We start from the raw sequence: 22,792 nt of genomic DNA, 5'->3' as shown, positions 1-22,792 counted from the left end.
GATCATGAGCAGCAGAAAAAAGTACATGGGCTCTGGGGTATCAGAGCCCTGGTTTTAAATCCTGCTTATCAGCTGTGCACCTCTAGGCAATAATGCAATCACTAGTATTTATTGAGGGCTCACTATGTGCCAATACCAAGCTAAATGCTCCACATTTCTGATGCTTCTAGTTCCTATATACACTCTGTGAAGTGAGAAATCCCATTTATTGATAAGAAAACTGAGATTCAGGGAAGAGAAATCACTTGCCCAAAGCCACACAGCTCATAAGTGTCTGGGGTTAGGTATGAACCCTGCATGTGATCACTGCCTCCAAGATCTTGCAAACTTGCAAACTCCTCAGAATATGTTTATTCTTCCATAGACTGGAAAAATACTCAGCAAGATTGTTATGGGGCTTGTTTAAAGTGCCACTTAAGTTGTCTGCACAGCGGAGGCTCAGTGGATATATTTGTGTCTGTCTTCACACCAGACTGCTGTGGCTTCAGAGCCTGCATCTCATTCATGGTTCCCATAGGGCCCAGAGAATATCCAGCAAGAATGATGCTTCTTTCTCTGAGCCTCAGTCTCTCTATTTCTTAACACAAAAGGAATAACACCTGCCTGGAAAAGTCCCAAGCAAGAATAAATAACAAGAAAGAATAAAAGTTCTTGGCACATAGCAGGTACTCTGTGTGGGTCTTCTTCTGTTTTCTCTGTGCTCACACTTCCTAAAACAGTATTTTGTGGGTCCTGCCCTGGTAGTGGAGTTGAGTCCTGACCTGTTAGTGGATTGAGCCATCCATGTGCCTCCTCTGTGTCTTCCTTTACTCATGCCCAACTCCAGCTGTCAGCTAGGGATGTGCTGGGAGAGGGGAGTGGTTAGAATGAAGAGTCCAGCACTTGACCTGGGAAGAGTCAGTTGACCTAGGTTCAAGGGGCTCCATCCCTTCCTGGCTGCATAACCTTGGCTGAATAACAGCCTTTCTGAACTTCTGCTTCCTTCTCTGTAAAATGGGAATAAGAACAACAGATCTTATTTCTGGCTGGGTCCACTCAACCCTCTGGTTCTTAGACCTGGATCCAATTGCTGCTTTTTTTTTTTTTTCCCTACAGGTGTTTCTAGCTGTGTACAGGGACTGATTGGCTGAGGACTCACATTGGAGAGCTGCAGACAACATAACGGTGAATGGTGAGGAAGTCTTGTGGTCTGAACTCCAAAGGGCACCAGTGACCACTGACAGATTGGGTGCACAGGGGGATCACAACAAGGCTGTCCACTTGGTTTTAGAAGCATGTTGGAATCAAGTTCACAGCACCATGTACCTCTTCTTCATTGCACTTAGCATTATTGCAATGTTCCCATTATTTGAGGGACTTTTTGATGAACAATTGTCTCCCCCACTAGGCTCTAGAGGAAGACAGGGCCCCAAGCAGACAGAAAACATGGTTGTCAAAAGGAAAGACTCTGAAGCTTGGATTCGAATCACAGGTCTGCCTTTTCCTAGCTGTAGGACTTCAGACAAATGACATAAGCTCTCTGTGACTCAGTTTCCTCATTTGTAAGTTGAGGCTCATAACCTACCTACCTCATTGAGTTATTGTGAAGATTAAGAGAGTGTAGAATGCAATAGTACCTGGTATGTAGGAGGTACCAGAGAGGCATTTGTTCAATAAATAAAATAGCAAAGAAGGAAATGGTTAAATCACAAAACTGGACTTGCTCAGAGTCAGGGGGAACATTGTTGGTCTTGCTGGTATTGGTCAACCTCTTAAAGCCAACTCTAGGGTTCCTCTAATGGTCCCTGTCTTCTCTTGCAGAGAATGGAGGATGAAGATTACAACACTTCCATCAGTTACGGTGATGAATACCCTGATTATTTAGACTCCATTGTGGTTTTGGAGGACTTATCCCCCTTGGAAGCCAGGGTGACCAGGATCTTCCTGGTGGTGGTCTACAGCATCGTCTGCTTCCTCGGGATTCTGGGCAATGGTCTGGTGATCATCATTGCCACCTTCAAGATGAAGAAGACAGTGAACACGGTCTGGTTCCTCAACCTGGCAGTGGCAGATTTCCTGTTCAACGTCTTCCTCCCAATCCACATCACCTATGCCGCCATGGACTACCACTGGGTTTTCGGGACAGCCATGTGCAAGATCAGCAACTTCCTTCTCATCCACAACATGTTCACCAGCGTCTTCCTGCTGACCATCATCAGCTCTGACCGCTGCATCTCTGTGCTCCTCCCTGTCTGGTCCCAGAACCACCGCAGCGTTCGCCTGGCTTACATGGCCTGCATGGTCATCTGGGTCCTGGCTTTCTTCTTGAGTTCCCCATCTCTCGTCTTCCGGGACACAGCCAACCTGCATGGGAAAATATCCTGCTTCAACAACTTCAGCCTGTCCACACCTGGGTCTTCCTCGTGGCCCACTCACTCCCAAATGGACCCTGTGGGGTATAGCCGGCACATGGTGGTGACTGTCACCCGCTTCCTCTGTGGCTTCCTGGTCCCAGTCCTCATCATCACAGCTTGCTACCTCACCATCGTCTGCAAACTGCAGCGCAACCGCCTGGCCAAGACCAAGAAGCCCTTCAAGATTATTGTGACCATCATCATTACCTTCTTCCTCTGCTGGTGCCCCTACCACACACTCAACCTTCTAGAGCTCCACCACACTGCCATGCCTGGCTCTGTCTTCAGCCTGGGTTTGCCCCTGGCCACTGCCCTTGCCATTGCCAACAGCTGCATGAACCCCATTCTGTACGTTTTCATGGGTCAGGACTTCAAGAAGTTCAAGGTGGCCCTCTTCTCTCGCCTGGTCAATGCTCTAAGTGAAGATACAGGCCACTCTTCCTACCCCAGCCATAGAAGCTTTACCAAGATGTCATCAATGAATGAGAGGACTTCGATGAATGAGAGGGAGACCGGCATGCTTTGATCCTCACTGTGGAACCCCTCAATGGACTCTCTCAACCCAGGGACACCCAAGGATATATCTTCTGAAGATCAAGGCAAGAACCTCTTTAGCATCCACCAATTTTCACTGCATTTTGCATGGGATGAACAGTGTTTTATGCTGGGAATCTAGGGCCTGGAACCCCTTTCTTCTAGTGGACAGAACATGCTGTGTTCCATACAGCCTTGGACTAGCAATTTATGCTTCTTGGGAGGCCAGCCTTGACTGACTGAAAGCAAAAAAGGAAGAATTCTCAAAAGCATTGCCATGAACTGGGATTGGCATAGGGCGGTGGGATTAAGCTGCCTATTGTGTGTGCCCCAGAAATGACACTCTCCAAGGTCCATTCCTGGTGTGAGCAGTGAGGGGGTCAGAGCAAACCCAGTGTGATGCAGATCACACTTGGCCCTTGTATATCTATTATCAGTAGCTGGCCAGAAAACCCTACCTTCAAGTCACTGCTCTGTGTTAAAGTATGTGGAAATGCATAGGTGATCTGGGAGAGGAAGGTGACATATCAGCCCATGAACTCCATAGGCCATGAATTTGGCTTTCGGATCAGCTAGGAAGACAGAGAACTGGTCCTGAGAGGCCCTGTGGGCTCTTTGCAAGGGCAAGACAAGTGAGGGATGCAACGAGGACTTGAGATTTGGCAAAGGAATGAGAAAGGAGAAAAGAACCTTTAAAGGATGCAGGCATGGAGCAGCTCACCCTAGAACATCGCAGGCTGATGGTGCTTTAGGCTGGAGCTATTTGGGGGGTCAGGGTGGTGCCAGCCCCTGATCTCACCTTGCCCCTCTTACCTGGGGGTGGGGTTGTGGCAGGCATCTTCACCAGCAGCCCTCACCCCATCACAGGGATTTTTTTCTGCCTTTCCTAATCCACTCAGCTCTGGCTGGAGGTGCTTAGAATAAAACACTTGTGGTGGGGCTTCTCATTCTGGTTAATTTCCTCAACGCCTTTGGAGACAGGTCCAAAATGCAGCTTTGGGAAGCAACTCCGGAGAGTCCCCTGGGAAGAAGAGTATGTCCGAGGACTCAGTCACTTGAGACAGAGTCTGGAGCTGGACTCCTTGAACTGTGTTTCTGAGCTGCAGACACCAAATACCTCCTGGATACAGGTGCCTGGCATGGCTTTTCTCATCTAATACTGACACGTCCCTGTGGCCACAGAGTGTCATAGCCCCATTTACAAATGACATAGCTGAGGCCCAGAGGGGGAAAGTAACTTGCCCAGCATCACACAGCTAATCAGTGGCAGAGTTAAGATCTGAACCTGGCTCCGTCTGGCTCCAGAAACTCTGTTCTTCTATTTGGAATTTATCTGTGGAGATTATTCTAGTATATTGATAGCCTACATTTATTTAGCACTTTTTATGTTATGCACTTTACATATGTTTTCTCATTTAATCATTACAGCAACCCTGAGTTAGGTATGGTTATAACTTCCCTTTTACATAGGAGGAATCTGAGGCTTAGAAAGGTTAAGTAACTTGCCCAAAGGTACCCAGCTAGTCTCTGCCGGAGCTTGGATTTGAACTTCAGTTTGCCTGGCTCAAATGAGGCTGCAGAGTTGGGAAGGACTTAAAAAGTTTGGAGATTTTTGCCATAAATATTGATTTTTCTGCAAATGAATATGAACATCTTAATGGCCTTTAAGAAACTTTGCAAATAGTTTTCAAAAATGATGCAACATGGCAGAGAAAATGCACTTGGCTTCCAGCTCCCTCAACAGCCATTAACAGCCTCCTACCGTGGCTCCCACCTCCTTTGTCTCCAGAGATCAAGGCAATGGGGAGGGAAGGCTGGCAGGAGGCAGTCCCTTGTGGGCCTGAGGCCCTTTGGCTCCTAAGTGTCCACATTCTGTTCTCTTCCAAGTCCCTTCATTGTTAAGCTGATTCTCCAACAAGATGCAATGAACAGATGCAATGTCTACCCCGCGCTGGGCGAGTTCCCGAGGCCATGGGCTGTTTGGAATCACACTTCATTAAGAGACAAACTGTTCCTTCCCTTATTGTGCCTTAATGCTTATGACAAGGCAGCTCTGAATTGACCCCAAGCTGGAGCCTCTGAATGCTTTGAAGAGTTTGAATATAGATGGTTTGAGAGCAAAAAGGGAGCTTTAAATATTGCTCAGTGGCCCCCATCTCCCCTCTTCCCACATTTACTGAGGCACGAGATGGGATGGGACCTGTCCCGGGCCACAGCGGCAGTCGTCAGCGACTTGGCCCTCCTGGCTTGTAGGATGCTGCTTTTCCTGGGCTTTTGGCAGTCCAGGCCAGGATAGGGGAGGCAGGAATTCATGTTGTCATTGGAAAAGCTGATAAACAGGAGCACAATTCAAACCGGCTGTTTTCCTCCTTAGAGTCTGGCCTCCCTCTTTCTGGCTGCTCTGTGGGTCTTCCTGTTCTGACTTAGGTTCCTGTCAAGTACTTAAATGCAGCCTTAACATCCCATACAGTCTTGTCCCCACAGCTTCATGTGAACATCTCCATAGGTCATGCATATATCGTCCCTGCAGTGTGCAAAGTGTGCTCACCTGCATTGCTGCACAGGCAACCAACACACTTAGTGCCCAGAGCCTTCTCTCTGGGCCCAGGACTCAGTGATGGGGCCTTACTTAGCCCTGCCTCCTGGGTGGGGTGGGGGAGCTGAGGGATCGTGAGGACAAGAGGTAGAGGGAAAAGAAAAGAAGACGGTGTTTGAGGATAGGGGAGGGACAGGAGAGGGGACAGAAAGGTCCCAGAGCATGATGATGAAGGAAAGGGATCTGGCATTCATGAAGCACCTACGATGGTTCAGGCACAAACACTGAAACCTCAAATTGGCCCTGGCAGAAGGGGACCATCATAGCAAGGTGGGGGAGGGGGGGTGCAGAAAGTGAGTTTCTGTTTCAAGAACAGACTTCACTAGTTCAGAGTTGCACAGCTGGTGAGGTATGGAGCTGGGCTTTGAATCAGGTCAGCTGCCTGAATGCCCAACTTCTTCAGCCCTTGGAAGGAGAGGGTGGGGAGAAGAAGAAGGAAAAGACAAGGAAGAAAGAAAGAAGAGAGAAGGGGAGAGGAATGGAAGTCCAAAGAGTGGGAGGAATTTGATTTCAGAACCATCTCCAGCTGACCCTTGAGCCAGCAAGGACAGGGAGAAGGGAAGAGCAAGAACACGAAGGGCCTCAAGCACCGGGATGCCTTTGCCAGCCTTAGATAATTCCCAGAGCGCACAGAGCCCTGCAGGTTCTCTGGGTCCTTCTCCAGAGAAGAGGCACAGAGATTCTGGCAGCAAGGTTCAGAAGGGGTGAGGAAACTGGGCACTGACAAAGGGAGGGGATTGGCTCAAATTTGACCCCAGAGTCAGCTCTGGTGGGGTTGGGAGCCTGGATGGGTGGGAGAAGATAGAATCCAATCGTGAAAACCATAAGGGACCTTCAAACTCATCTTGCCCAGATGTCTCCCATTTCACAGATGAGGGAACTGAGGTTTTGAGAGCTTCCCCTGAGGACTCTGCAAAACGAGGTGGTGTCTGGTTTGGATGAAAGTGGTCGGTGATTCCTCAACTCCTGCCCTGCCTCCCTCTCTCATTCCTCCCTAACATGTTATGCTCTTGTTGGGGCTGGGATGCCCTAGGCCCATGGTTACCAACTCCTGGGTTTGGAAAATTGCTGCTGGGGGTGGTATCTAGGACCAGAGAGGAATCTACTATTTCTACTGTGAAATAATTCAGCAGGGGGTCTGCTTACTTCTTCCCTTTGAGGACAAAGTTTCTCTCGAATAAAGAGACTGAAGCAAGAGTGTGTGGCTCAGTTCTGGGGGTTCCTGCCATCACCTCCCTTTTGCCTTCCTCACTTACTTCACAGAACAGCAGCTGAGGCTCAGAGAGGTGAGGCGGCCAGTGCAAAGTCACAGAGCTATGTTGTGGGCAGCAGGAGAAGCCCTGAAGTCCCCAACCTGCCATTCTCAAACCTTCGAGCTCCAAGAAATTTGCATTTTGAAAAAAATTCTTTTCACTTATTTTGCTGTTCTAGCAACTGAGGATGTGAAAGAGGTAGTTACTCACCCAAGATAATATAGTAAACCCTAGCAGATAAGGGACATAAAGCCAGGCCTCCTCATGGCCAGGTCTATACTCTTTGGCACTGCATCAGGTGGCCCAAGGACAGATGCTCCTGTGACACATTCATCCATTCACCTTTTCACCAACCCATTCACCCTAACATCCACCCACCTATCCACCCACCCATTCACTCCAAGATCTACCCATCCACCCATTCACCCCAAGATTCACCCACCCATCCACCCACCCATTCACCCACTCATTCACCCCAAGATCCACCCACCTATCCAACCATCTATTCACCCCAATATCCACTCACACATCCACCATCCATTCACTTTAATATCCACCCACACATCCACCCACCCATTCACCCACTCATTCACCGCAAGATCCATTCACCCATCCACCCACCCATTATCCCAAGATGAGCTCACCCATCCACCCCAACATCCACTCATCCACCCACTTACCCATTGACTCCGACATCCACTCACCCAGCCATTCATCTCAACATTCGCCTAGCCATCCATCCACTCACCCATTCACTTACATAACCATTTATCCACCCATTCATCCATTCCATTAAAATGTATTTAACAGCTACTCTTTGGCTAATTCTGTGGTAGGCACTATATACAGAGAGATGATCAAGACATACACAGCCTCTGTCCTCCTGAGCTCATTCATTGACTTATGAGAGAGACAGCCAATAATCAAAATTATACACTTCCCCCAATGGGAAACAACCCCAGGAAATATTTTCTCTGTTGCCCAGGCTGGAATGCTATGGCACGATCACTTTAGCCTTGACCTCCCTGGGCTCAGGTGATCCTCCCATCTCAGCCTCCGGAGTAGCTGGAACCTCAAGCACATGCCATCACACCCAGCTAATTTTTGTATTTTTTATTTTATTTTATTTTTTGTAGAGACAGGGTTTCTCCATGTTGCCCAGGCTGGTCTTGAATTCCTGGGCTCAAGTGATCCTCCTGCCTCAGACGTCCAAAGTGCTGGGATTACAGGCGTGAGCCATGGTGCCAGGCCTGCACACACATTATAGAGGGATCCGATCCTGTCCAAAGACTAAGGAAACTTCCTTGGGGAGGGGACACTTGAGCTGACATGTGGAAGATGGGTGGGCACGGATGTGGTAAGGAGGTGCAGGAGGAGGGTGCTCCAGGTGGAGGGGACAGCAGGGGCAGTGGCATTGATGCAAGAGGGAGCAATGCTCACAGTGACGGGAAGCAGTGGGGGTGGGGGGCTGGCTGCAAGGAGGGTGTAGGATGAGTGAGACCAGGTGGGGGTGGAGTGGAAGGGCCAGGCAGTGGGGGAGACCTTCACCCTGAGATGGGGCAGCCATGTGCAGGGGAGTGCCATGCTCAGATCTGCATGCTGGAACAATGCCCCTAGCTGCTCTGGGGAGGACAGGTTGGAGAGGGGCAGAGTGGGAAGCCCGGAGGCTACTGCAGCCTCAGATGAGCCATGGTGGAATCTGGACTGGGGAAACAGAGGCGATGCTGGAGAGAAATGGACTATTGGAAAGATATTTAAAAGCTACCCAAGCTTTCTCAGGGGAGTGGTTAGTGGGAAACCAACCCAGGGCCCATTTCTGCTACACAGAGGCCTCGGTGCATTGCTTTATTGTCTGAAATTAATTGTAAATATTATTCAAATGTACCTCCCAATGCACAATTATATTTCTCAGGGGAGCCCTCTGAACACATAATAAAGCCCTATAAATAATACATATATTAACCTAAGAGGAACAGAGGCATGTTAATGCTGCAATTGCAGGTTGTGCTGTGGGGACTTTATACAGATGAGATGCCAAGCACTTGGACTTGGGGTTTGACCTTGGGGGTCACCTGAGTTCTGTCCTGGGGAATCTTCCAGAAGTCTCTCCCCCTGGGATATGGGGATACCCCCAGACAAGTCAGGCAGCTACTGCTCTAGATATCTAGTCAATAGACAGGTGGGGGCAAGATGAGAGTTGGTGAGGGAGGAAGAAGCACAGGTCTATAAAACACTTCCCTTGTGCTCAAAGATGCAGAAACAGCAACAGCAGTAATAATAGCAAATACTAATTCAGCTTTGTCTAAGTTTTGGGCAAGCTCTTCAGTTTCATTGTCTCATTGAGTCCTTGCAACAAGGATTCCACAGTAGGGGTATTGCTATCTCCATACACAAGTGAAGAGATTGAGGTTCAGAAAGGTGAAGTGACTTTGCCCGATGCCACACAGCTGGTAAGTGACAGAGCTGGGATTCAAACTCCAGTATGTTTATCTTGAAAGCTCCTGCTGTTTTCCCCAGAAATGTGCAAATGCAAAATGTCCTCTGTAGAGACTCTTCCCTGGAGAGAAGAGGACAAGAACATATTCTCTTTCCCATGTCAAATTTTGAGGATGTGGGAGTCGGGGAGTCTGAGGAATTGCTTTTTCCTTGAGAGGAGGAAATTGCATTTGAATGGGCTTGTCACTTTCTCACAACCCTGAGAATCTTAGGGTTTTTGCGTTTGGAAAGGACTACTTCCTCAAGTTTGTCCCTTCCTGTTCCCCCGTTTCACAGATGGTGAAACTGAGACCTCTTTGAAAATCAGATGGAGACCACCTGCCTCACTGACTGCTGGGAGATGAGAAGTGTGTGAAAATGCTCACCTGAGTCACTCTTAAAACACCATCACCCCAGAGACCTGAGCATTCACCAAGCCACCCTGCTTCACTTCTTAGTTTATTGACAAGCACTTTGGTGCTAATCTGCTGTAAAGAATTTCTGCCCAGGGTCTGGGCTCCCCTGAGGAGTTTCCAGCAGAATCCTGGCTGAAGGGGAGGCGGGAGATCTTGGCAAAAACTGCTGTAGGGCAGACATGCTTTGTTTGGGGGCATAAATGTTACTCTTAAAGATTGTCCTGAATATGAGTGAGGGATGCTCCCCATCTTGACCTAGATAGTGGTTACACGGGGTAAGGGGTGGGGAATGGGGGTTCATCTGTAAAAACCCAATTATCTGTACATTGAAGATGAACGCACTTCACTGTAGTTAAGTTATGCCTCAGCAAAAGTCTTTGTAAAAATAAAATAATTCATGTTGTCTGCAGAAATGAGTTCCCACCTCCACTGGTACCCAGGACAGGTAGTGGCAGGACAGGACCAGGTCTGACGGTTTGTCCTTGATTCAAGAGAGCATTTTAGAGGGCAGTGGCTCCTGCAGCATCCATCCAAAGAGGTAGAGTCTCAGGAAGGACTAAGCCCTCCTGGGGGCCTCCCCAGCCTCACCACCTGACTCAAAGGGCCTTTGATTTTTATGACACTGGGTCAGGTAGGCTCAGGAATCAGACTGCGAGGGCTCGAATCCAAGCTCTGCTATTTACGTCAGCTAAGGGCAGGGTTAGAGTTAGGCTCTGTGACCTTGGGCAAGCTATTCAATGCCTCCGAAGCCTCAGTTTTCTCCTCTGTATGACAAAGGGCATGATAAAGTTTTGCAGCTCTCAGAGTTGCTGTGAGGATTCAGTGAGATTGCTGCACTTTAGCGTTTAGCAGGTGCCAGGCTCTTTCATCTGTATATGCATCGGCTTTCTTGCTGGCCTCCCCACTTCTGTCTTTGCTCCCTCAACCCACACTGTAGGAAGCAGCCAGAGTGAGCTTTTATCACAGAATACAGTAATCCAGAGCCCTTACTATGGCATCAAAACCCCTATGTGATCGGCTACTGCCTCCTTCTCTAAGTTCATCTCATGCTGCTTTCCAGCTAGGTGATCCTTTCTGCCTCTCACAAGCAAAATGAAACAAACAGATCAACAGCAACAATACACCCAAGATTGTTCCCACCTCAGGCCCTTGCACTTGCTATTCCTGCTGTTTCTGGGCCCACTTGCCTCTTCCCTTTGCATGACTGATTCGTCCGCCTCCTTCTGGTCTCAGTCCAAATGCCATCTCCTCAGACAGGCCATGCTAAGGTAGCCTCCATCCTTACTCGCTGCCTATCAGATCCCTATTTTGTATTAGTGTTTTCTTTATACTATTTACTGCCATCTGAAATCATATTATTATGTGTGTATTTAGTGGCCTTAAGTCTGGCCCCTACTTGGATACAGCAAGATGGCAGGGACTTTGGCCACCTTATTGTATCCCTAGTAGTACTTAGCCCAGAAAAGCTGCTCATAACTTCTGGTTGAATGAATGAAGACATTATCATAAGCTGACATTATTTTTGCCATCATCATCATCGAGTTTCATGACAATCACTTTTATAATACACCATTTCCAAAGTATTTTCACATTTTTTTCCTATCTTAATGAAACTTGGGGAGGGTGGGATTTTTCCTCATTTCACCAACATGGAAACTGAGGTCGCAGGTCACTTAGTTTAGAAGTGGAGGAGACACAGTTCTTTACTTGTGCCATTAAGAGTAATCACAGGCTGGGCGCGGTGGCTCAGGCCTGCAATCCCCATACTTCGGGAGGCTGAGACGGGCAGATTGCTTGAGGCCAGGAGTTTGAGGGCAGCCTTGTCAACATGGAGAAACCCCGTCTCTATTAAAAATACAAAAAAAATTAGCTGAGCATGGTGGCACATGCCTATAATCCCAGCTACTCGGGAGGCTGGGACACAAGAATCGCTTGAACTTGGGAGGTGTAGGTCGTAGTGAGCCAAGATCACATTACTGCACTCCAGCCTGGGCAGCAGAGTGAGACCCTGTCTCAGAAAAAAAAAAAAAAAAAAAAGAGTAATCACAGACAAAGGAGGTTTCTATCAAGTGCTTCCTCCTCCCTTGGCCTTTTCTTTTCCCTGTTGTCTGATTTATTACAGCCAGAAAACAAAGGAACCAGATGCCTCCCTCCTCCTCATATTGTTTTGTAGTTCTTTTCCGGACCAGGTTTCTGTTAAGGGTTTGGCTGGTACCACTGTGACCACAAACTTCCTGTGTTTATCCCTTCACTTAGAAATCATAATCAACTGGGCATTAAGGTCTGTGCTTGACACTGGATGACGCTAAGACACCAACACACAGCCAAATACCTGGGGGTCCCATGGGGCCCAGAAGCCTAACACAGAAAGAGGCAGATCCAGGGTATCTTTGCCCTGGTTTCCACTATGCAGATGTTTTCCACCTTCAGAGCAACATCAAGATGACTGAACAAGTCTCCAGTTTGCCTCCAGATGTTGGGACTGCGGTTGTGGAGCAAGAGCGCATACAGGGAGGTGGAATGGAGACTCTCAGCCTTGCCTGGTGGCAGATGATAGCCTGGTGGATGGCAGGCAGTTTACAATACCTAGCCCACTGCCTGGGCACCAGTGCCTTACTGGGAAGGATTGACTTGTGATGGGATTTTAGGGATGGTGACAGGCAGCCAGAGGGAACTCCACATTGGTCAACCTATTTCATCCTTATCAGAAGCTTAAATGGTAAAACCACCTTGTCTTCAGAAACGAAGAAATGCTGGGTCAGCTGAAATTTGAGCCCTCACTGTCAGAGAAGCTAAGCAGAAACATCTTAGAGGTAGGGACAGGGGACAAATTTCAGACAAAGATTATGGTCAGGGCAAGCCTGCCAAGAAGGCTGCACATGAAGCCTCAGATAAGAAACCTGATGGAGTGGATGTATCCAGGCACATTCTACTACAACTTTGAAAACAGACCCATCCTCTCAGGTTGGAACACCACCTGGCTGTGCTACAAAATGAAAACAAAGAAGGACCCCTCAAAGCCCCCTTTGGACGCAAGGATCTTTGGAGGCCAGGTCTATTCCAAGCCTGAACACCACCCAGAGATGAGATTTGTAGATTGGTTCTGCAACTCGAGGCTGCATCGTCACCAGGACTACCTGGTCATCTGGTACATCTCCTGGAGTCCCTGCCCAGAGTATGCAGGGAATGTGGCAGAGTTCCTGGCCAAGGATGGCAAGGTCACCCTGACCATCTTCATTGCCCACCTCTACTACTTCTGGGAAGCAGATAACCAAGAGGAGCTTCACAGACGGTGTCAGAAAAAACAGTCCACATGCCAGCATGAAGATCATGAACTATGATGAATTTCAACACTGTTGGGACAAATTTGTGTACAACCAAAGCATGGTATTTGATCCTTGGAAGCAACTGAATACAAATTATGCATTACTGCACAGCATGCTGGGGGAGATTCTCAGACACATTCACTTACAATTTTACCAATGATCCTTCAGTCTCTGGGCAGCACCAGACCTACCTGTGCTACAAGGTGGAGTGCCAAAACAATGATGCCTGGGTCCCTCTGGACCAGAACAAGGGCATCCTACCCAGCCAGGCTTTGAATAATCTCAGTTGCTATTAAGATTTCCATGCAGAGCAGTGCTTCCTGTACCTGATTTCCTTTTGGAAGCTGGACCGGGCTCAGTGCTACAGGGTCACCTGGTTCATCTCCTGGAGTCCCTGCTTCAGCTGTGCCCAGCAAGTGGCTACATTTCATTGGGAGAACAGATGTGTGAGCCTGCACATCTTCGCTGCATGCATCTATAATTATCTCCCAGGATATGAGGGGCTGTGCATGCTGCAGAGGGCTGGGACCCAAATCTCCATCATGACCTCCGGAAGTTTAGGCACTGCTGGGTCACCTTTGTGGACCACCAGGGACGTCCCTTCCAGCCCTGGGATGGACTAGATGAGCACAGTCAAGCCCTAAGTGGGAGGCTGCAGGCCATTCTCCAGAATCAGGAAAACCATAGGATGGACCTCAGACTCTAAAGAAGGCAGAAAACCTGTGTTGAGCAGCAGAATGGAAATCTTTCAAGAAATGCCAACAGGCCATTCACCACTATCTCTGGCTGAGCAGTGGACACTAGCAAAGCAATGAGCTCCTGACAAGTAGATTTTTTTTTTTTTTTTTTTTTTGAGACAGAGTCTCGCACTATTGTCTGGGCTGGAGTGCAGTGGCACAATCTTGGCTCACTGCAACCTCCGCCTCCCAGGTTCAAGTGACTCTCCTGCCTCAGCCTCCTGAGTAGCTGGGATTACAGGTGCCCACCACCAAGCCAGGCTAATTTTTTTTGTATTTTTAGTAGAGATGGGGTTTCACTATGTTGGCCAGGCCGGTCTCGAACACTTGACCTCATGATCCACTCACCTTGGCCTCCCAAAGTGCTGGGATTACAAGTGTGAGCCACCGTGCCTGGCTGACAAGTAGATTTTTAAAAAAATCAGAGTGAATTACTTTTAATCAAAAATTTATACCATGTTTCAAGGATACAGTAGTTAAGATTATGGTCAATACACACAGAAAGTTTTCAAATTTACTAATCCAGTGACCATTTGATTTTATATGTAGAAGAATAAAATGAAATACTAAATAAAAAAAAACTTCTAAAATTTGGTGAAGACAAGGCTTGGCAACGCCAAAGAAACTTTTTTCTCCTTGAAACAGTGTCTGGCTCTATAGCCCAGGCTGGAGTGCAGTGGTGTGATCATGGCTCACTGCAGCCTCGAGCTCCTGGGCTCAAGTGCTGTCCCCACCTCAACCTCCTAAGTAGCTGGGACTACAGGTGTGCACCACCATGGCCAGCTAACCACAGAAACTTTCATCTGTTTATTCTTTCTTTAGGCACCATTAATACCTAAGGCAGGTAGAATGGGTCCCAGAAAGACACAATTGGTAGCGGCTGATTGTTGGCTTCGGTCATTGCCCATAGGTCAGCTGGTACAGGATGCCTTAAGGTGAAAAGGGGTGAGGGTGCATGAAGAATAATGAGCACAGGGAAGAGAGAAGCAGAGCAAAGTACCAGATAAAATACCGGCCAAGCACAGATGAATGTCTTCAAGGAGCTGTTATGTTTCTCTGCACAATGTAAATACCCTTGCTATTTCAGGATGGCGGCTGGCCTGCTCAGTAACACACATGTTCCAAATAAAGATTTTGCATGAAAGTAAAAAAAAAAAAAAAGAAAGAAACGAAGAAGTGAAGTTCAGTGGGAACAAGTAAGCTTCCCAGAACCACACAGAATCTACCCATTGATTTGTATTGAGCATTTACTATATGGCAGGCAATGTGCTAGGCTCTGGGGATACAGCTGCAGATGCCATCCTGACCTTCATGAATCTTACAATGTATTGGCATGCAGCAGAGCTGAGATTTGAACCCATAGCTGTATAACTGTGTAGTTTATACTCTTTTACTACATATCCTTCCTGAGTTAAATAAATTAGATACAGAGGAATTAGGACAGAGCAAAGGGAAAGACTTCATGTTATAAAGGCTTGAACTTGTCAGGAGTTAGAGAAGACTCACATTTTGGCTAGGGATTGCTGAGTTGAGATTGATTCTGGGTTTTATGACGCACCTGTCAATAACTGCTCTCCCATCCCTGAATTCTCAAAACAGAAAAGTGACCTAATCCAATTGCTTTTCCTTCCTTTGAAAAAGCAGTAAAAGATGATGCTGCTTAACCCAAGTGAATGGCATGCTAAAGGTGAAATTGCAGGAACCGAGGCAGGTTAAAGGATAAAGAAACAGGGAATAGGTGGAGGCTCCCTAGCTTCTTCCATTCTCCCTATAGGGACGATTGGTTTTGCAGGTTATTAGAATCTGAAATGTCCCCACTTTCTGATTCCTGAATTCCTTGGGCATTCTATCCTTTTATAAACCTCATTTCGGTCTCCTGGCCACAGAATCCTCACAGATATAGATAGATGTATGGAAACAGCTAGTTCAATCTTAACATGTCAGAGATAAAAAGCCCTATAATCAGTATTGTCAAGCCCATCCCAGGATCTCTGATGAAAAATTAGTCTCACAATACATTAGCAGTGAGACATGGCAAAAACTTGGACATGTCCATGCCCGGCTCCGGTTTCCCACTCCATGATGTGATCCTCCATTTCATTCAACTGCTCAGTCATCTTCTCATATTTTGGTTCAGACACATCAATCCCTGTAAACTTGAGAAGCACAGAAACAGAAAATCAGTATATCTTTAAGGGCTAGGAATGTACATTACATGAATAAAAGTCTTGATACCCTATGCTATTTAACATTTATCTTAGGAATCACGGTTTAAAATAAACCAAGCAAAGTTTGAAAGAAATAAGATTATACAGTTAGAATGCATTGGACTGCAAGTAACAGAGACCTCATTCAAAACGGTAGAATCTATAGGAAAAGTGCATCATTTGCATACTAAGAATGCCTGGAGGTTGAGAACTCAGCAACTGAATATTGGCATCAAGGATCCAGAGTGTTTCCTTCTGTTTGCTCTGTCATCTTCAGAGGATTGGCTTTGTCCCCAAAATGACATATCTCCTGGTCAAAAGATGGCACTCACAGTATCAGATATTGCAGCCGCCCATGGCATCAAGTAGAAGAGCCACTGATTACCTCAGAATGTTGCAAGGGAATCTGCCCCCGCCCCCAACCCCCTAGCAGAACTCCCCTCACACCTTTTTGGCCAGAACTGGGTCACATGGCTACTGCTAAACCAATCACTGATAAGGAAAGAAGATTGGTTTAGACCAATCAGGATCCACCCAGGGGACACAGGACAAAGAAGTGGACATTCAGACAAGATCAGGGTTTCATTTACATGGAAGGAGGGGAATGGGTTAGGGATAGGCACTGAGTGGTGTCTCCTACAGAAGAGACAGGAGACACTTTAAAAAATAATGTCCAACCTGTTCAGGCCAGAGATTCACATTTTTGTTAGGAGAAAACATAAACTATTGGATCTGAGCAAAATTATGGTGTTTGGTGGGGTGGGCTCTCCTAAAAAGTAAGAACTTATTTCTCAGAAAATCAGAATGCGTTATCCCTTGAGAGTAATAATTTTTCTCTTTTTTTAATATTAGCTCATCATATTTGGCAAAAAATTTAGTATATATAAACCAGGAAAAAGAAAAAGAAAGTAAGAGAGAAAGAAAGAAAGGAGGGAGGGAGGGAGGAAGGAAGGAAGAGAAAGAAAGAGAAAGAAAGAAAGGGTAAGAAAGGAAGAAAGACAGAAAGGAAAAAGTGAAAGAAAGAAAAGAAAAGGAAAGAAAGAAAGAAAGAGAGGAGGAAGGGAGGGAGGGAGGAAGAAAGGAAAATAAAGAGAAAGAAAGAAAGAGAAAGTGAAAGAAAGGAAGATTGATTAAAGGAAAACTACCTGTGAACCCAGGAATAAGTACTATTATCATTTTAGTTTATAATCTAAAGTCTAGTTTATATGTCTATATCTTTTAATAACTATCTAGTAAAAAAGATACTCTGTTCTATAACATTTTTATTTATGAACAGACACTTCTCAAAAGAAGACATTTATGCAGCCAAAAAACACATGAAAAAAGGCTCATCATCACTGGCCATCAGAGAAACGCAAATCAAAACCACAATGAGCTACCATCTCACACCAGTTAGAATGGTGATCATTAAAAAGTCAGGAAACAACAGGTGCTGGAGAGGATGTGGAGAAATAGGAACACTTTTACACTGTTGGTGGGACTGTAAACTAGTTCAACCATTGTGGAAGTTGGTGTTGCGATTCCTCAGGGATCTAGAACTAGAAATACCATTTGACCCAGCCATCCCATTACTGGGCATATACCCAAAGGATTATAAATCATGCTGCTATAAAGATACATGCACGTGTATGTTTATTGCGGCACTATTCACAATAGCAAAGACTTGGAACCAACCCAAATGTCCAACAATGATAGACTGGATTAAGAAAATGTGGCACATATACACCATGGAATACTATGCAGCCATAAAAAATGATGAGTTCATGTCCTTTGTAGGGACATGGATGAAGCTGGAAACCATCATTCTCAGCAAACTGTCGCAAGGACAAAAAACCAAACACTGCATGTTCTCACTTATAGGTGGGAACTGAACAATGAGAACACATGGACACAGGAAGGGGAACATCACACCCTGGGGACTGTTGTGGGGTGGGGGGAGGGGGGAGGGATAGCATTAGGAGATATACCTAATGCTAAATGACGAGTTAATGGGTGCAGCACACCAACATGGCACATGTATACATATGTAACAAACCTGCACGTTGTGCACATGTACCCTAAAACTTAAAGTATAATAATAATAAAATTAAAAAAAAATCAGTTCACTAAATGTTCCTCTATGCAGGTTTGGTTATTCAAGTGATTGCCTAGTAGACATAGTAGAAGTTTTGCAATTTATCTGACCAATCCCCTACTGATGGACGCTTAGGTTAGTTCCTTTTTATAATTGTTTCTGTAATTTCTTGATGGGTTCTTGCTCCAGTACAGCTGAGTTTCTGAGGCCCCACACTTAAGCCCTAGGAAGCCAGCAGATTTAACTAACCCAGGCTTTCTGCACACTAGCCCGGCCTCTGGGTCCCTGCCTCCCTCTTAGAGCAGAGGGAAGAGCTCTTTGGAACATTTAAGAAGAGGTCAGCCAGCTTGGAAAAGAGGGGATGGTAGGCAGGCAGTGATCACATGCACAGGCTCTGGAATCAAGCCACTATAATTGGGTAAATGATTCTCCCTCTTTGAACCTCAGTTTTCCCATTTGTAAGATTGGGAGTGTAATAACAAACATTTTGCAGGGTTGCATGAGGATTCTGCAAAATAGTCCATTTATAAAGCTTATCACATGGTCTGGAAAACTACGTGGTTAAAAAGTTGCTAGCTCTATGGGAGGCCAAGGTGGGAGGATCACTTGAGCCCAGGAGTTTCAGACCAGCCTGGGCAATATAGGGAGACATTGTCTCCACAAAAAAAAAAAAAAAAAAAAAAAGAAAGAAAGAAAGAAAGAAAAAAAAGAAAAAAGAAAAAAAAAAGAAATTGCTAGCTCTCACTGTTGTAATGTTTTATTCTTTTTTTTTTCTTTCAAAACTGGAGCTACAAGATTGCATTTGCTTTGTTATCTCCTGGGGGCCATATCTAATCCAGGCCATTGATTCAGGAGGCTGCACAAATCTGCCTAAATTATGTATTGGGGTTGCATGTTTAATGCTTGCTTCAATTTGGTTGTGTGAAGAAAATGTATTTTATTTGTCTGTAGCTGATCTGGTCTTCTCTTCCCTCTCTGACACACACCCTACGTTGGCAAAAAAAAAAAAAAAAAAAAAGAAAGTTTAAAAAATTAAGCTATACCCCTGTTATGAGTTGAATTGTATCCCCTGTCTCCCAGTTTACATGTTAATAGCCTAACTCTCAATACATCACAGTGTGACTTTCTTTGGAGAGAGGGTCTTTACGGAAGGAATCAACTTAAAATTAGGTCATTGAGGTAAGCCCTGATTCCACTATGACTAATGTTTTTATAAGAAGAGGATATTTTGGGCACAGACACGTACAGAGAGAAGATGGCATGACAAGACACAGAGAGAAGACGGCCACTTACAACTCAAGGATAGAGGTCTGGGACAGATCTCTTATAGGCCTCAGAAGGAACCAGTCCTGCTAGCAGCTTGATCTCAGACTTGCAGCCTGCAGAACTGTAACAATAAATTTCCATTGTTTAAGGCACCCGGTTTGTGGCACTTTGATTTGGCAGCCCTAGCAAACTGATACAACCAAGTTTTAAAATATTTGTCCTAATGATAGTTTTACAAGTTCCTGAGGCAAATCTTCTATGGATAAACATATGCATCCTCTCTGAAACTCTGCCCTCCTCAATTTTCTCCTGGGGAGGCTTTGGGCATATGGAAGGTGGGCATGATTTGATGGTCCTAGGAGAGTATGGAGGAGTGAGGAGCAACTAGGCTCCTCTGTTCTCCCCTGTGCTGCTTGCCATGCCACAGGTGGTAGAATACAATGGATGGAGGGAGCTTACTCTGGGCTTGGCCAACAAGCTTCCCTTGGGCTCCCCTATGTGTAAACCCTGTCATTCAAGGCACCCCTGACTTACCCTTTGTCTTAGTCATTTTTCTGTTGCTATAACAGAATACCCAAGACTGGACAATTTATAATGAACAAAATTTTATCTAGCTCATGATTCTGGAGGCTGGGAAGTCAAACAGCATGGCATTGGCATCTGGCATGGGCCATCCCATGGTGGAAGGGCAGAAGGCAGAAGTGAACACAAAAGACAGACAGGCACCAGGGGCTGGACTGGCTTTATAATAACACTGCCTCTATAACTTATCTGCTCCATCAGTAAGGGCATGAATCCATTCACGAAAGCTCTACTCTCATGTCCCAATCATCTTTTATTAGATCCCACCTCCCAACACTGTTGGATTAAGTTTCCCACATATACACTTTTGGGGGACACATGAAGCCATTGCACCCTCCATCCAGCTTTGATTGAGATGATGTATCCCAGGAGGGTGGGCATGGTTGCTTGAAGGTCACCCAGACCTGTCCCATGGCTGCCCTGCTGACTGTCAACCCCACATCCATGTCATGTGAAAACTGAGGGGCCCGAGAAAGCCAGGGAAGTGGGGATGTGATCCAGAGAGGCTCTTCTGCCCTCTGTGCACTTGGAACAAAGTGGGGAGAGGGAAAACCAAGCAAGCACAACTGGCCAGTCTGCTCTTCTGCTCCTGAATCCCCTCCCTCTTCTTCTTTCACTAGCCTGGGTTCTGGAAAAGGATCAACTTTTCTCTGTATTTCCCTTTGTAATATTCTCCTGTCATCTAAGGGTAAGCCCCAAAGTTATAGATGGAAGGCAGTCAGTCCCTCGCTCTGGCAGGATCCAGAAGCCAATCCTTTCTGGCTTAGCTGTCATGTGTCAAAGGAAGAGAATAAAAGCTGGAACATCCTCCCTCAAGGCAATAGCCTGACTTCAGTTGATAACCTTGCTGCACAATTCTATTTTGCATGTCAGAAACAGAATATCACATCATTCTTTCTCTTACATAACAGATCCTATTTTCCTCCCATGCACATGAGCTCTGGGGGCCAATTGGACAAGATCACATACTTGAAACCCTAACCATACGAGTTCCTTCATAATTTCCAGAAGAGTCATCAGATACAATTTTTAAAAATTCTTTCTGCTATTCCCAACAGGCTTTGGATCTTAAATGCTAGAATAAAAAGCCAAAATGATCATTATTAAGATAATTACCAAAAATTCTTCAATCATTATTAACAATTATTCCACCTTTCACAGAGGAGGAAATGGAGGCTCAGAGAGGTGACATCGCCTGCTCAAGGTGGTCCAGCTGGTGAGATAACCCGAAGGACAGCATTGAACACAGCTTCATCTGACTTCCAGATGTTGATCATTGCAACACAAAGAACCTCATCCATGGACAGCCTGGTATTGCTGTACTCAGGTACCTGTTCAGTTGCACACAATTTTTCTGCTCACTTATGTGGAGTTGCTTACTAGACTTCTGAGAACCTGGGGACTGGCCAGGGACAGAATTGGAAAATATCCATAGAAAGGGTGTGCTGGGTGTGATTCCCTAAGGTTCTTAATGCATTTGTAATAGGATTAGTGTTGCCTGGAATCCTGGGCATCTGTCCTCCTCTCCTGTGCTCCGTGTGTCCCTTGGGTCTGAGGATTGCCAGGAATTAATAACCCATCTGGGGCCTTTGGAGACTAAGAAAATAGATGCTCAAGCTCTTCCCCAAATGTCCTGTATGTGATGCTCTTTGTAGTGTGTCTCTGGATGGTACTTTCTGGCTTACATAGGGCTTCATCTGCCTGACTTCATCCCACTCTACACGTTCACTGGGACAGGAGTGATGGGTTTCATTTTTAAAGATGAGGACCAGGTGCTCACAGAAGTCAAGCCATGTGCCCAAGCAACACAGCTAAGGGACAACCAGGCCCAGGACACTGTGGCTACCAAGCTACTTTGCTCAACACTGAACCCAGTGACCATGGGCAATTGGTTTCTACACTGTGTACCTCAGTTTCCTCATCTTCAAAATGAAGAGGCAGCACAGGGTCTGAAATGGGATGCTAGACCAGGAGGCAAGGACTTGTGCTTAAGTCCTGGGACTTAACCCTGTCCCAGGGTCTTTGTGCAATCTTGCGGAGGTCATTTTTCCTATCTGGATCTCAGCCTTCCCTTCTGAAAAGTATGGAAAGGGAAAGGGAAGGAGATGAGTTTTGACACCAGTGCAATTATTGGAAGTTAGCATGTAACAATCATCTACTATTCGCCGAGTCCTCTTCTTGGAGACTCACATTACTTCATTGACTCCTCCCCAAAACCTGGGAGGTGGGCGTGGTTGTGCATGTTTTACAGATGTGGAGACTCAACTTGGTGTGTTGCCAGATCCATACTCTTGGCCAGACAGCTTCTCGGGACTCTGATCTCTGACATTCCAAGATTCCAGGCAGAGGGGCCAATCCTGCCTCTCCCACTTTCTAGCTGTGTGACATTCTGGAAGGGTTGCTTGACTTCTCTGAGCCTCAGTTCTTTCATCTGCAAAATGGGTCCAATAGTGCCCACCTTGTGGAGCTACTGAGATAATTAGATGATACAGTACAGGTTGCACTGTCCAGCATATGGCAAATGGGGTCTCTTTGCCTTCTCCCACCCACATTCAGAAAATGCTTGAGAGGAGCCAGGCTAAGTGAGGGGGTCGAAGGATCTCCTCTCTCTCCAGCAAATCCTGCCTCCCCCTCCCCCAATTCTGTTCTGCTCCACCAGACTCAAGTTCCAGCAGCTGCAAGTAATTGGATTTAACTTAATAGTCTTATTGATGCCTTTTGGTTCAGGCAATGCAGAGGCCCCTGGGTAATTTGCACGTTTTAAACAAACCAAATAAAGAGCTGATAAGCATAAACAAGTCCATTTTAATTGGATTAACGGGGGCTTGGCTTGGTGACCATAGAAACCACAGAGGGGCTGGAGAAAAAGGGCTCTTGGAGATTTCAGATTTTCTGCTTCTTTGGACTGCCCCTATCCACACCCTTTCCCCCAC

At 46.2% G+C, this 22,792-nt stretch overlaps 1 protein-coding gene across 4 annotated transcripts in view; it reads left to right on the top strand.

Annotated features, from left to right (window-relative positions):
* Positions 1 to 6,718, top strand: part of CMKLR1 (chemerin chemokine-like receptor 1) — a 51,341-nt gene extending 44,623 nt beyond the window's left edge. For 2 of the 4 annotated variants that reach the window (XM_003832532.4, XM_014347274.5), the window contains 2 exons: positions 1,096 to 1,171; positions 1,801 to 6,718. In XM_003832532.4, the coding sequence (XP_003832580.1) occupies positions 1,169 to 1,171; positions 1,801 to 2,919 (1,122 nt within the window). In that variant the 5' untranslated portion in view covers positions 1,096 to 1,168 and the 3' untranslated portion in view covers positions 2,920 to 6,718. Of the gene's footprint in view, positions 1 to 1,095 lie in introns of all 4 variants that reach the window. The other 2 variants (XM_063593623.1, XM_063593622.1) reach the window with 1 other exon arrangement.
* The last annotated feature ends 16,074 nt before the right edge of the window (positions 6,719 to 22,792 follow it).

This window comes from Pan paniscus, chromosome 10 (genome assembly GCF_029289425.2).
Source record: "Pan paniscus chromosome 10, NHGRI_mPanPan1-v2.0_pri, whole genome shotgun sequence".
Lineage (NCBI taxonomy): Eukaryota > Metazoa > Chordata > Mammalia > Primates > Hominidae > Pan > Pan paniscus.
This window is presented reverse-complemented; position numbering and strand designations above follow the sequence as displayed.